Source organism: Manacus candei, unplaced genomic scaffold (assembly GCF_025592945.1).
Source record: "Manacus candei isolate 608988 ecotype Guabito, Panama unplaced genomic scaffold, ASM2559294v1 h1tg000084l, whole genome shotgun sequence".
Taxonomy (NCBI): Eukaryota; Metazoa; Chordata; class Aves; order Passeriformes; family Pipridae; genus Manacus; species Manacus candei.
This window is the reverse complement of record NW_026138132.1, coordinates 116,337-130,041: the sequence shown is the minus strand read 5'-3', so window position 1 is coordinate 130,041 and position 13,705 is coordinate 116,337. Positions and strand designations below refer to the sequence as shown.

The 13,705-nt window shown below is 62.9% G+C and overlaps 1 protein-coding gene across 2 annotated transcripts; it reads left to right on the top strand.

Annotated features, from left to right (window-relative positions):
• The first annotated feature begins 1,781 nt into the window (after positions 1–1,781).
• Positions 1,782–12,294, top strand: SEMA4C (semaphorin 4C). Of its 2 annotated transcripts, XM_051812135.1 has the most exons (15): positions 1,782–2,294; positions 4,144–4,302; positions 5,747–5,895; positions 5,980–6,042; positions 6,138–6,236; positions 6,727–6,823; positions 6,905–7,021; positions 7,698–7,849; positions 8,465–8,640; positions 8,718–8,862; positions 9,136–9,358; positions 9,437–9,552; positions 9,636–9,793; positions 10,334–10,404; positions 10,481–12,294. In XM_051812135.1, exons 2-15 carry the CDS (start codon positions 4,176–4,178, stop codon positions 11,305–11,307), a joined length of 2,520 nt encoding a protein of 839 aa, XP_051668095.1. In that variant the 5' UTR covers positions 1,782–2,294; positions 4,144–4,175; the 3' UTR covers positions 11,308–12,294. The 2 variants fall into 2 exon arrangements, with proteins under 2 accessions (XP_051668095.1, XP_051668094.1); XM_051812134.1 differs by lacking the exon at positions 1,782–2,294 and having other exon boundaries at positions 2,309–4,302.
• The last annotated feature ends 1,411 nt before the right edge of the window (positions 12,295–13,705 follow it).

The following is a 13,705-nucleotide window of genomic DNA, read 5'->3' as shown; positions in this document are numbered from 1 at the left end:
CAGCTGTGCCACCACATCCACAGTGCCCACCTGGAGCTCATCATCCTCCTCTCCTCCCTCACCCTTGCCCAGGCAGGTACTCCAGGAAAGTATCCTAGGCAGGGACCCTGTAAAGGTATCCTGGGCAGGGATCCCGGGCAAATACCACAGGCAGGATTCCTGGGCAGGGATCCTGGGAAAGCATCCTGGGCAGGTACCCAGGCAAGGACTCTGGGCAGGGACCCTGGGCAGGTATCCAGGAAAAGGACTCTGGGCAGGGACCCTGGGCAGGGACCCTGGGCAGGTATCCAGGAAAAGTACCCTGGGCATGGACCCTGGGCAGGATTACTGGGCAGGTGTCCCAGTCGGGTCCCAGCCGGGCCAAACCCACCCATGCCCACAGTGCTGTGTCCAGTGGGATGCCATCGGCCTGTGCCACCCACGGGAGGGTGGCAGGAGCTGCCAGGGCCCCGTGCCAGGGCCGGGAGGCGGCTGCTCTAATTCCTTTATTCCAGCTGGTTGTGCAGACACAAAGCAGGCATGGCCCAGCTGCTGGCACTGTCCCCTCGCCAGGGGCACCAGGGCTGGGGATTGTACTGGGAATGGTACCAGGACCATGGCAACAGTGGGTGGCACCAGGGATGGCACTGGGGCCACAGCAGCACTGGAGGTGGCACTGGGGGTGGCTCCAGGGGTGGCACTGGGGCCATGGCAGCACTGGGGATGGCACCGGGGAGAGGCACATGGGCACACACTGGCCCCTCCCTCACCTCTTGTCCCTCTCCCCAGGGAATTTTTCCAGGCCATGCTGGAGCTGCTGTGGGAGCCACCGGACACGAGGCCATCCCCAGGGCATGGGCACAGTCAGTGGCACCATATAGGGGGAACTTGCCAGGAGGTCCAGCCCTGAACCACCTCTTGGGATGGTTTCCAGTGCTGGCACAGCCCAGAGGGACCCAGAAGAGGCTGACCAGGAGGTGGGACCCCCTTCGGTGGGATGTGGGTGACATGGGGCACCCCAAAATGTCCCTGTGCCTCTCTTGGTGACCCCTGTGCCCACTCACAGGGAGTCAGGCTGAGCCAAATGGGGTTAAACCAAGCTGGGCTGAACCAAACTAGGCTGAGCTGAGCCTGGTTAAGGTGACTTGAACTGGGCTGAGCCAAACCAGGACACCCCAAACTAGACTGAGTTGAGCCTGGTTGAACTGAGCTGAACCAAGCTGAGCCAGGCCTGGGCTAAGCAAGACCAGGTTAAACTGAGCCGAGCTGAACTGAACTGAGGTGAGCCAAGCTAAGCCGACCCAGCTAGTTCCAATCTGACACAACTGGTTCTGATCCAATCTGAGCCGACTGTTTCCCATGCAATTCAACCCGATCTGACCCGATCCAAACCTGGCTGAGCAAAGCCAGGTTAAACTGAGCCAAGCCCAGCCAAGCTGAGCTGAGCTGACTGGTTCCAATCTGATCCAACTGGTTGTGATCAGACCTCAGCAGAGCTGAGTAGAGCTCAACTGAACCAAGCTGGGCTGAGCCAAGTGGTTCCAAACAGACACGACTGGTTCTGATCTGATCCAACAGGTTCTGATCCCACCGGGCCATGATGGGGGTGCTGTGGGAGCTGGGCTGAGCCAATGGGTTCCAATACAACCCAACTGGTTCTGATCCAATCTGATCTGGGCCGGGTTGAGCTGAGCCCAGCAGAGCTGAGCTGAGCTGAGCTGAGCTGACTAGTTCTGGATCCGACCTGACTAGTTCTGATCCAAATCAAAGTAAGCCAAACCGAGCTGAGCTGGGCTGAGCCATCTGGTTCCAATACAGCCTGATTGGTTCTGATCCGATCTGATCTGAGCTGATTGGTCCTGGATCCGAACCGAGCTGAGCTGGGCTGAGCCAACTGGTTCCAATACGGCCTGACTGGTTCTGATCCGATCCCACCCGAGCGGTTCCGATCCCACCCGAGCGGTTCCGATCTGACCCGACCCGACCCGACCCGCGCCCCCTCCGCGGGGCTCCGCACGTGACGTCACTGCGGGGGCGTGTCCCCGCGGAGCCGCGCGGCGCGCACCCGCCGCCGCCCCTCACGGCCGCTCCCTCCTCAGCCGGGCCCCCCCGGGCCGTCCGTACCCCCCCTCACCGCCCCTCACGGCCGCTCCCGCCTCGGCCGAGCCCCCCCGGGCCGTCCCTCCCCCACCTCACCGCCCCTCGCAGCCGCCGCCGCCTCCCGCGCCCCCCCGAAGCCCCCCGGGCCCCCCGCCCCTCACGGCCGCTCCCGCCGCCCTCCCCGGACCTCCCCGGAGCTGCCGTCGCGCCCCGAGGTGAGTGCGGGCCCCCCCCCGCCGGCCCGGCCCCCCCGCCCCGCCCCGGTATTGTTGTGGCGGAGCCGCGGGGGCGGGGGGAGGAGGGGGAGGCGCTTTGTTCCGCCCGGTACCGGCCGTCGGCACCGGCTCCCCCTGCTCGTGGGGGGACCGGGACCCCCCGTCGGTAACGGGGACGTCCCTTCTGCCGGGAGCCGTCGGTGCAACGGGAACTGCCCCCCCCCAATACCGGCAACTGGTGCGCGGGAGGGGCCCTCACCCGCGGGTGCCGTGGGGAACCCCGGGATGGGAGCGTCGCGGCTGGCGCTGCAAATAGGGACCCCCCAATCTGGGATGGGACCCCCGGGTGGCACCGTCGTGGAGACCCCCCTGGGATGGGACCATTGTGGAGACTCCCTGGGTTGGCACTGCCACAGGGACCTCCTACCCAGGATGAGACCCCACCCGGGATGGCACCGCTGTGAGATCGTGGGACACCAGACTCCCTGTGGGATCCCCAGGTGTACAGCACCAAAACTGGGGACCCCGGGGACCCCGTCCTGCCTGTTGCACTCTGATGGTGCCTGTCCCCACTTTGGGCACCCTGGCCGTGCCCAGGGCACCCCAGCTTTGCCTGTTGCACCCTGACTGTGCCTGTGGCACCCCAGCTATGCCCATTGCACACCAACTGTTCCCATGGCACCCTGGCCATGACCAGGGCACCCCAGCTTTGCCTGTTGTACCCAGCCATGCCTGTGGCCCCCCCAACTTTGCCCATGGCACCCTGGCATGCTCAGGGCACCCCTGTTTTGCCCATGTCACCCCAGCTGTGCATGTGGCACCCTGGCCATGACTGTGGTCCGTGGCACCTTTACTGTGCTTTTGTCTCCAGAGCCAAGCCTATTGTACCCTAGATATGCCCGTGGCACCCCAGCTTTGCCTGTTGTACCCCAGCTGTGTCCCTGGCGCCCCAGATTTGCCTTTTGCACTCTGCCCATGCCCATGCTGCTGTGGCCATGCCTGTTGCACCTCATCTTTGCCTATGGCATTCCAGATTTGCCTGTTGTACCCTGACCATGCCTGTGGCACCCCAGAGTTGCCCATGGCACCCCAACTGTGCCCACAGCACCCTGGGCATGCCTATGGCACCCGAGCTTTGCCTGTGGCATCCCGACTGTGCCCGTGTCCTGGCCCTGCCCAGGGCATCCCATCTTTGCCCATATGACCCATCTTTGCCCGTGGCACCCTGTCCATGCCCGTTACACCCTGTCCATGCCCGTGGCACCTCAACTGTGCCTGTGGCACCCCAGCTTTGCCTGTAGCACCCTGACTGTGCCCATGACACCCCAGCTTTGCTCATGGCAGCCCAGCTTTGCCTGTTGCACCCCAGCTGTGCCTGTGGCACCCTCAGCCCTCCGCCCTGCCGGGGTGTCCCCCATTCCCACGCCTGTTCCCGGCCTCCCACCCTCCCGGAAATCCTTCCCTGGCGGCGCGGGGGCCCTCCCGGACCCCCCCAACTTCCTGCTTCCCGCCGGGCAGGGCAGAACAATTCCCGGCCGCCGCATCCTGCCCGGCCCGGGGCGCGGGGGGGGGGGGCACTGCGGGGGCGCCCCCAGGACACCAGGCAGGGCCTGGGGGTCCGGGGCAGGACGTGGGGTGGGGAGGGGGAGCGGACGGGACGAGTTTCCTGAGCCTCGTCACAGCTGGAGGAGGGGCTGTGGCGGGGGGGGGCAGAGTCGGGGACCCCCCAAGGGCGTGGGGGGCCCTCGTGACACCCTTCCCTCAATGCCGCCTTGTCCCCGTGCGGCCCGCGTGACGCTGCTGCCCCGTGGCCCTGACGGGGCCCCGGCGTGGCCGTGTCTCCCCCCAGGGACCCCCTGGTGTCCCCCCCGCCCCAGCGCCATGGCCCCTGGCCGGCCGCTGGCCCTTGCCTTGCTGCTAGCCCTCGCCACTGCTGCTGCTGCCACCGCTGTCACTGCCCCGGGGGCCTCGTGGAGCGCTGTGCCCCGGAGAACTGTCCTCTATGCCGGTGAGTACTGGGGGACACCCTGGGGGGCTCAGGGAGGGAGGGGAAAGGGGGGAAACTAAGGCACAGTGGGTGGGAGTGTTGATTCTGTCCCTTGCTGACAGCGGGTGACACGGTGGTGGTTCAGGCATGAGGCTTTGGCTTGTCCCCCCAAAGCTTGTCAGCATTGTGGGACACCCCCCACCCAGGTCAGTGTTCCCAAAACTGGGAGTCTGTGGAAGAAGAGGAGGGACATGCAGGGACTGCTCCCTGTCCTGGTGCTGTGCCGGTGCCTGGGGTCCCCAGACCTGTGCTATGTCCCATCCCTCTTCCATGGCCCTTGTACCATCCCTCTGCCATGTCCCCTGTCCCCAGCCCTGTGCCATGTCCCTTGTCCCATCCCTGTCTATGTCCTCCTGCCCTGCCAGCATCCTGAGATTCCATCCTTTTCCCATCCCAGCACACTGTCCCTGTGCTGTGCCATAACCCTGTGTCCCCATCTGCCATGCCCTGTGTCCCTGTCCCCGTGCTGTGCCAGCTCCGATGCCCCTGTCCCTTTGCAATGCCCTGTGTCCCCATGTCATGCCCCATTCCCCTGTCCCCGTGGGGTGGCAGTGCCCTGTGTCCTCTATCCCTGTTCTGTGCCAGTGTCCCTGTGCTGTGTCCCCTGTCCCCCTGCCTGTGACTCCTGTCCCCTTTGCTGTGTTCCTGCACTCCTGCAACCCCCACCTTTCTGCCGTGCCACTGTCCCCATGCAGACCTCATCCCCTGTCCCCTCTCCCCACACCCAGGACCCCCACCCTTCTGCCGTGTCCCTGTGCCGTCCCCGTGCCGTCCCCGTGCCTCCCCCGTGCCGTGCCATCCCAACATCCCCGTCCCCACCCGGGGGCCCTGGTGCTGCCCCATCAATGGGCCCTTTCTGCAGGGCCCGGGGGTGGCTGGGGGGCACAAGGGGGGGCCGGGGGGGCCGCAGGGTCTCTGCAAAGGCCACTGTGTTCACCCGGCGCCGTCCGTGTGGGTGACAAAGAGCCCTTTGTGTGCCACAGGGCCAGGGGGCTCGGGGGGGGGTTCTAGTGGGCGAGGGGGGTTTTGTGGATGCACCCACCCAGGGCAGGGGGTCCCTGCAGCGCTGGGGGGCTCTGGAGGGTTTCCAGTGGTGGTGAGGGGCTGTGGGTGCACCCAGCCGGGGTGGGGGTCCCTGCAGGGCTGGGAGGCTCTGGGGGTGTTCTGGTGGGGGATGGTGGTTCTGTGGGTGCACCCATGGAGGGCAGGGATCTCTGAAGGTCGCCGGGGGTTCTGGTGGGGGATGGTGGTTCTGTGGGTTCACCCACCTGGGGTGGGGGTCCCCATGGGGCTGGGGGAGTTTAGGGGTGTTCCAGTGGGTGGGGTGGTTGTATGGGTGCGCTCGCCTGGGGTGGGGTCCCTGCGGGGCTGGGGTGTCCCAGCCCAGTGTCCTGTGTCCCCGCAGAGCTGCGGGATGCAGCCAAGCGCTTCTCCCATGGGGGGGTCTCGCACTACCTGACGCTGACGCTGGATGAGGCTGAGGGGCTGCTCTATGTGGGGGCTCGGGAGGCCCTGTTCGCCCTGGCCACCGGCACCGTGGAGCTCAAGGCAGCGGTGAGGCCCCGGAACTCTCAGAAGGAGGGGAGGTTTTGGGGGGAGTGTGAGATTCCAGCCCCCTCACCCGTTCTGCGCCCCCAGATCTCCTGGGAAGCCCCGGTGGAGAAGAAGGCTGAGTGTGTGCAGAAGGGCAAGAACAACCAGGTGGGTGCTGTGAGTGCAGTGGGGGGTTTGGGGCACTCTGGGGTGGCCCCCCCTGTGAGGACGCCCCATTAATGTTCCCTCTGTCACCCCCCCAGACCGACTGCTTCAACTACGTGCGGTTCCTGCAGAGCTACAACAGCTCCCACCTCTACGCCTGTGGCACCTACGCCTTCCAGCCCAAGTGCACCTACATCGTGAGTGGGGGGAGGCAACACCTGGTTAGGCCCCAGTGCACCCCTGTACCCCGGGATGAGGCCCAAGAGCATCACTGAGGGATGTCCCTCTTGCCAGGGGCGGCATTCAGGGGTGCCCCTGTGGGCAGGGGTGTGTCTTATGCCCATGAGGTAGGTTTGGGGAGGGTCTCCTGTGCCCTTGGAGTGTTGTTGGCGTGTCCCTGTGCCCAAAGGGGTCATCTGGGGCGTATCCTTGTCCACAGGGGTGGTATTCACTCCCCTGTGGGCAGGGGAGTGTCTTGTGCCTGTAAGCAGGGGGAGTTTGGGGGTGTCTTCTGTGCCCTTGGAGTGTTGTTGGGATGTCCCTGTCCACAGAAGGGTCATTCAGGGGTGTCACTGTGCCCAGGAGGTTCATCTGGGGTCATATCCCTGTGCCTGGGACCTGTCTGGGCATTGGGGGACATGAATTGAGCAGGGGATCGGGACCCCCACCTACTCCTGTGCCCCCCAGGAACTGTCCGGATTCACCCTGGACCAAGTGGCATTTGAGGATGGCAAAGGGAAGTGTCCCTACGACCCCACCAAGGGGCACACTGGCCTCATTGTGGGTAAGTGGCACCGCTGGGCGCCTGCTGGGCTCAGGGGGATGCCCACCATGCCCCCACCCCCCTAAAATCCCTCCCTCACAGATGGGGAGCTCTACTCAGCCACCTTCAACAACTTCCTGGGCACGGAGCCTGTCATCCTGCGCAACCTGGGCCCGCACTACTCCATGAAGACGGAGTATCTCACCTCCTGGCTCAATGGTAGGGATGGGGGACACACAGGGAGGGGACAGTGGGGTCAACCATGTCCTGGGGACATCAGGCCCAACATCACTGGCCAGGCGAGGGAGGGGATTGTCCGGCCCTGCTCTGACCTGGGGTGGCCTCACTTGCAATATTGGGGCAGTTTGGGGGGACAAAATATAAGGAAGATATTGAGCCATTGGAGAGTGTCCAGAGGAGGCAACGAAGATGGTGAAGAGCCTTGAGGGGAAACCGTGTGAGGACGCTGAGGGCATGTGGTCTGTTCAACTGGAGAAGAGAAGATTGAGGGGAGACCTCATTGCAGTTACAGCTTCCTGGGAAGGGGAAGAGGAGTGGCAGGCGCTGAGCTCTACTCTGTGGGGACCAGGGACAGGACCCCAGGGAATGGCCTGAAGTTGTGTCAGGGGAGATTTAGGTTGGATATTAGAAGAAGGTTCTTCCCCCAAAAGGGTGGTTGGGCACTGAACAGGCTCTCCAGGGCAGTGGTCACAACCCCAAGGCTGCCAGAGCTTAAGGAGCATTTGGATGATGCTCTGGGGCACATGGTGTGACTCTTTGGAATGGGCCTGCACAGGGCCAGGAGTTGGACTCAATAATCCTTGTGGGTCTCTTCCAACTGAGCGCGTCCTGCCACTCCCCCACCCCCACACGGTGTCACTCCGTGTTTCCCCAGAGCCCCACTTCGTGGCCTCAGCGTTCGTGCAGGAGAGCTCTGGCAGCAGCACCGGCGATGACGACAAGGTGTATTTCTTCTTCAGTGAGCGCGCGGTGGAGTACGACTGCTATGCTGAGCAGGTGGTGGCCCGGGTGGCCAGGGTGTGCAAGGTATGGAGGGGACACCACAGAGACACCAAAAACCGGGATAGGAACTCTCCAAGCAGTTTGTTGGGTTGGAAAGCTGACGTTCCTTTGTTGGGTGCACCCAAATGCACCCCCAGCACCCACTAGAGCAGGGGACGGTCATGAACTGATCCATATTCATCACATTGTGTAACATATTCATTGTGTTTCCTGAATAATCTGCTAATTATTTCCATGGATTTATTTGGATATGAGTAAGGGTCTTTTGAGGGTCTTTGGTGGTCGTTTGGGAACATCCCTTTCCCCAAATTTCCCTTTGATGGTTCTGGATCTTCTGATGAATCTTTTCTCCTTCTCAAGTACATGGTCAGGTCATGGTGCCCCTTCTCTAATCAGTCTTTGACACACAACCCTTGTTCCCAAAACAAAGACATCTAGTACTTATTAATCATTGATATAGGTAATTAAGGCAGCAATAGCTGGAACAAGACTATTAATCACTGATTTAGGGATCGAATACTGTTGTGTTGAAGTTAATTGTCCAGCACCTTCCCCCACTGCTGCACAGACCCTTTGTAACCAGTTTGGTGTCACCGTGGTGTCACCATGCGGTGACTGTGGCCTTTTCTCTGTGTCCAGGGGGATGTGGGTGGTGCCCGGACGCTCCAGAAGAAGTGGACGACATTCCTGAAGGCCCGTTTGGTGTGTTCAGCCCCGGAGCAGCAGCTCCACTTCAACCGGCTCCAGGCCGTGTTCACCCTGCCTGGGGCCGAGTGGCAGGAAACCACCTTCTTTGGGGTGTTCCAGGCCCACTGGTGAGTCCGGGGGGATGTGGCACGCCAGGGATCCCCAAGATGGAGGGTTCCTGCCCCAACCCCTCCTGTACCTGCAGGGGGGATGTGGATGTCTCAGCCATCTGCCGGTACCACATCCTGGAGGTGAAGAAGGCATTTGAGGGGCCCTACAAGGAGTACCGGGAGCAGGCGCAGAGGTGGGGCCGTTACTCAGATGAGGTGCCCAGTCCCCGTCCCGGAGCGGTGAGTGGGCACTGGGGACTGGGGGGGAAGGGTGGGATCCATCTGTGTGGCTGAGGGCCCTCAGTGCCCTCCTAAGAGACTGGCATCTGTCCATGTGCCTGATAGTGCTCTCTCTGCCCTCCTAAATGGGCTGGGATCCATCCACATGGCTGATGGTGCCCTCCTAAAGGGGGGTGGGATCCCTCCATGCTCCTAATGGTGCCCTCAGTGCCCTCCTGAGAGGGGCTGGGATCCCTCCCCGCTCCTGACACTGCCCCTATGCCCTCCCTGCAGTGCATCACGGACTGGCACCGGCAGAACGGCTTTGCCAGCTCCCTGGAGCTGCCCGACAACACCCTGAACTTTGCCAAGAAGCACCCACTGATGGACGAACCGGTGCCGCCGCAGCGCGGGCGCCCGCTGCTGCTCAAGAAGGACTCCAACTTCACCCAGCTGGTGGTGGATCGCGTGGCTGGGCTGGATGGCACCGTCTATGAGGTGCTTTTCATCGGCACAGGTACTTGGGGCAGCTGGGAGGGCACGGAGGGGACAGTCCATGCTATGGCACAGCCCTGAGCACCTGCCTTGCTCACAGGTGATGGGTGGGTGCACAAGGCGCTGGATTTGGGCACTTCCATCCACCTGGTGGAGGAGCTGCAGGTGTTCAAGCCGGCACAGCCCGTGGAGAGCCTGGTGCTGGCCAGGAGGAAGGTGAGCAGGGCTGCAGGGCCAGGGTGGCACTATGGGGACACCTCGGGGCAGGGTCACCTCAGCCCTTTTCCCTGCCCTCGTAGAAGCTGCTCTTCGCCGGCTCCCGTTTCCAGGTGGCCCAGCTACCCCTGGCCGACTGCGGGCGGTACCAGTCGTGCACAGACTGTGTCCTGGCACGGGATCCCTACTGCGCCTGGAGCCGGAACGGCAGCACCTGTGTCCGGATTGATGGGCAGAACGGGTACGGGATGGGCTGGGGGATCCCTCATCCACAGCTTCCTCATGGGAGTAAGCTCCATCTCTGTGACTGGTGACAGGACCCTAGAACAGCTGGAGCTGTGTCAGGGGAGGTTTAGGTCGGATATTGACAAAAGGTTCTTTCCCCAGAGGGTGGCTGGGCACTGACCAGGCTCCCCAGGGCAGTGATCACAGCCTCAAGGCTGCCAGAGCTCAAGGAGTGTTTGGACAAAGCTCTCAGGGACAGGGTGGATTTTGGGGTGTCCTGTGCAGGGCCAGGAGTTGGACTGGATGATCCTTGTGAGTCCCTTCCAATATTCCATAATTTTAGATTGGGGAATGTTTGGACAGTGCTCTCAGGTGTTGAGATTTGGGGACTGGGGGGGACTTTTGGGGGTGTCCTGTGCAGAGCCAGGAGCTGGATTCATCCTTGTGGGTCCCTCCCAACTCAGGATATTCTTTGATTCTCTGGGTATGGGGCTCCTCTGGGAGGGGGGGGACACCCTACAAGGACTCCCCCTCACTGCACCCCCTCCTACCACAGGTCCCACCTGGTGCAGGACGTGCTGAGCTCCGACACTGGCGCCTGCTCCGTCCCTCAGGCAGCCAAACAAGGTGAGCCCCCCTGAGCCACATGGATCCCCCCATCCCTCTTCCCACCCTCCCTCCTGACCCCCCTCTCTCCCCACAGGGCCCCTCACCCCCAAGAACGTGACGGTGGTGGCAGGCACCGACCTGGTGCTGACGTGCCGCCTGGGCTCCAACCTGGCACGGGCGCAGTGGACGTTTGAGGGCCGTGCGCTGCCGGCCGAGCAGGCGCTGGTGCTGAGCGACGCGCGGCTGCGGGCGCTGGTGGTGCCGGGCGCTGGTGCCCAGCACAGTGGCACATACCGGTGCCTGGCGGAGGAGCAGGGGGCCCCCTTGGGCACGCAGGAGTACCAGGTGACTGTGCTGGCGGGGCCCGGGGCGCCGCTAGAGGCGCGGGCACCGCTGGAGAGCCTGGGCGTGGTGTGGGTGCTGGCCGTGTGCCTGGGCGCCCTGTGCCTCGTACTGCTGCTCGCTGTGCTCTCGCTGTGGCGGCGCCTGCGTGAGGAGCTGGGCAAGGGTACCAAGGCCATCGAGAGCACCCTGGTGTACCCCATTGAGCTGCCCAAGGAGCCACCCAGCCCCCGCTTCGTGTCCAGCGCCGCCTCCGACTCAGATGAGAAGCTCTGGGACCCCTCCAGCTACTACTACTCGGACGGGTCCCTGAAGATTGTGCCTGGCCACGCCACCTGTCGCAATGGTGGCCCTGGCACCGCTGCCTCGCCACCCGCTGCCATCCCTGGGCAGCCCCTGCACTCGCCCACCCGCATCCACCTGGGCCCCCTGCGCGGCTCCTCGTCCAATGGGTACATCCGGCTGGCACTGGGTGCCGAGGAGCGCCCACCCTGTGCCGACCTGGCTGAGGAGCTGCGGCGGAAGCTGCAGCAGCGCCAGCCCCTGCCTGACTCCAACCCTGAGGAGTCATCGGTCTGAGCCGGAGGGATTGGCACCACCTACCTCAGGGCCCCACCCCAGACCCCAGGGTGGGCACCCTGGCCTAAGGACCAGCACCGGCACCCAGCTTGGGGCTGTGGGGTGGGCGCTGGCACCTGCCCTGGGGACAGGATTGTTGCCTCAGTGCCAGTACCCGCCTTGGGAACTGATATATTGGCACTGGTACTTGCCTTGGGAACAGGATTGCCACCCTGGTACCCATTTTGGGGACAGGATTGTCACCCCAGCACCTGCTTTGGGGACAGGATTGTCACCCTGGTGCCAGCACCCACCTTGGGGGCAGGATTGTCACCCCAGTGCCAGTACCTATGTTGGGGACTGACACACTGGCACTGGCACCTGCTTTGGGGACAGGATTGTCACCCCAGCACCTGCTATGAGGACAGCAGTGTCACCCTGGTGCCAGCACCCACCTTGGGGACAGGATTGTCAGCCTGTTTGCCAGTACCTGTGTTAGGGACTGACCCACTGGCACCCACCTTGGGGACAGGATTGTCACCTGGTACTTGCCCTGGCAGTGGGATTCCTACCCTGGCACCACCTTGGGGACAGAAGTGTCACCCTGACACTCACCCTGGAGTGTCACATTTGGGGTCCTGGTGCCCATCTTGGGCCCCAGAGCCACCCTCGGTCACCACACCCGCCTTCGGTACCATGTCCCACACAAGGGACAGACCTTGGGGACACACCCCCCCCCCGGGCCCACGCCCTGGTGGCCCCAGGATGTTTTTTGGGCTGATTTCTGAACTGATCGGGTTTTTTTTCCTGAGAACTTTTCTATTACCCCCACCCCAGTGACCCCTTCCCAGGGCTCTGCCCCCCCCAGCCCTGGCTGTACATCCCCTCCCAGCCCCCCGCCTGCTCCCCCTGCACGGTCCCCTCCCGTTTTGTATAACCCCCCCAGTGTAATTTATTTGTTACCGAAATATATTTATTTGCTGTAAATACGTGAGTATTTTTATATTAATAATAAAAAGAGTTGAAAATACGAATTCTCTCTGAAAAGTGACACCCGTGGTGGCCGCGGCCAGTGCTGGGAGGGATGCTGGGCCCCCCCCGGGTGCTGAGCTCATGGAAAAAGGCTCATAAAAGGGCTATAAAAGGGCATCGCGGTGCCGTTCCCAGGCAGGGAGGCCGGGGCTGCCCGTGCCCCCCCCCGGATGCGGGGGGTCAGCACGGGGGGGTCCCCGGGGAGGCTCTGCTGGGAAACCAGGCGGAAGCAGGACCAGGATCCTGGGGAGGGGGGGGGGGGGGCTTGGGAACGGGGCCAGGGGTGGCACCAGGGCGTGGGAAGTGGGGCCGCGAGGGCCCTGAGCCCTCCGGGGTGGGAGGGTGAGGACTGGGGGCTCTGGGACACCCATTGCTGAGGGGACGATGGGGGTTTGGGACCCCACAGCCAGGAGGGGACAGGTCTGGAGACCTCCCAAGTATGTGGGGGGTGATTCCAACACCCCCCAAAGTATGGAGGGGTGACCCCTGGGCCCTCCACAGTGGGGAGGGGAGACCTGGCACTCCTATAACTGGAGGGGGACACTCTGAGACCCCCATTGCTGGGGGAGGGGGTGAGGCTTGGTGATCTCACAGGTGGGACAGGAGAGGCCTGGAGACCTCATAAGTGTGTGTGGGTGGTCCTTAAGCCCCCGTAGCGCCGAGGGGTGACCCCAGGGTCCCCCATGGGGAGGGAGGCCGGACCCTCCTTACCGGGGGTTTTGGTGGCCCCCGGGGGGGGCGGGAGGGGCCGCTGAGCACAGTGGCGGGCGCGGGCGCCCCCTGGCGGTGGCTCCGGGGCACTGCGGGGGAGTGGGCCTTTGCCTCGGGGGCGGGGCCGCTCGGCTGCATTCGGCCCTTTCCGTAAATCCTCGGTTTCCGTCAATCCTCGGTCTTTTCTGTCAACTTCCGGTCTTTTCGTTCAATTTCCGGTTCTTTTCGTTAATTTCCGGTCTTTTCCGTCAACTTCCGGTCTTTTCCGTCAATCGTCGGTCCTTTCCGTTAATTTCCGATCTTTTCCGTCAACTTCCGGTCTTTTCCGTCAATCGTCGGTCCTTTCCGTTAATTTCCGGTCTTTTCCGTCAACTTCCGGTCTTTTCCGTCAATCGTCGGTCCTTTCCGTTAATTTCCGGTCTTTTCCGTCAACTTCCGGCCTTTTCCGTCAATCGTCGGTCCTTTCCGTTAATTTCCGGTCTTTTCCGTCAACTTCCGGCCTTTTCCGTCAATCGTCGGTCCTTTCCGTTAATTTCCGGTCTTTTCCGTCAACTTCCGGCCTTTTCCGTCAACTTCCGGCCTTTTCCGTCAATTTCCGGCCTTTTCCGTCAACTTCCGGCCTTTTCCGTCAATTTCCGGCCTTTTCCGTCAACTTCCGGCCTTTTCCGTCAATTTC

Coding starts and splice junctions, on each gene's coding strand:
- SEMA4C (XM_051812134.1), top strand. CDS start 3,495: ATGACCCATCTTTGCCCGTGGCACCCTGTCCATGCCCGTTACACCCTG. Junction 9,359..9,436: donor GGTGCTTTTCATCGGCACAG/GTACTTGGGGCA, acceptor CCTTGCTCACAG/GTGATGGGTGGGTGCACAAG. Junction 9,794..10,333: donor CGGATTGATGGGCAGAACGG/GTACGGGATGGG, acceptor CTCCTACCACAG/GTCCCACCTGGTGCAGGACG.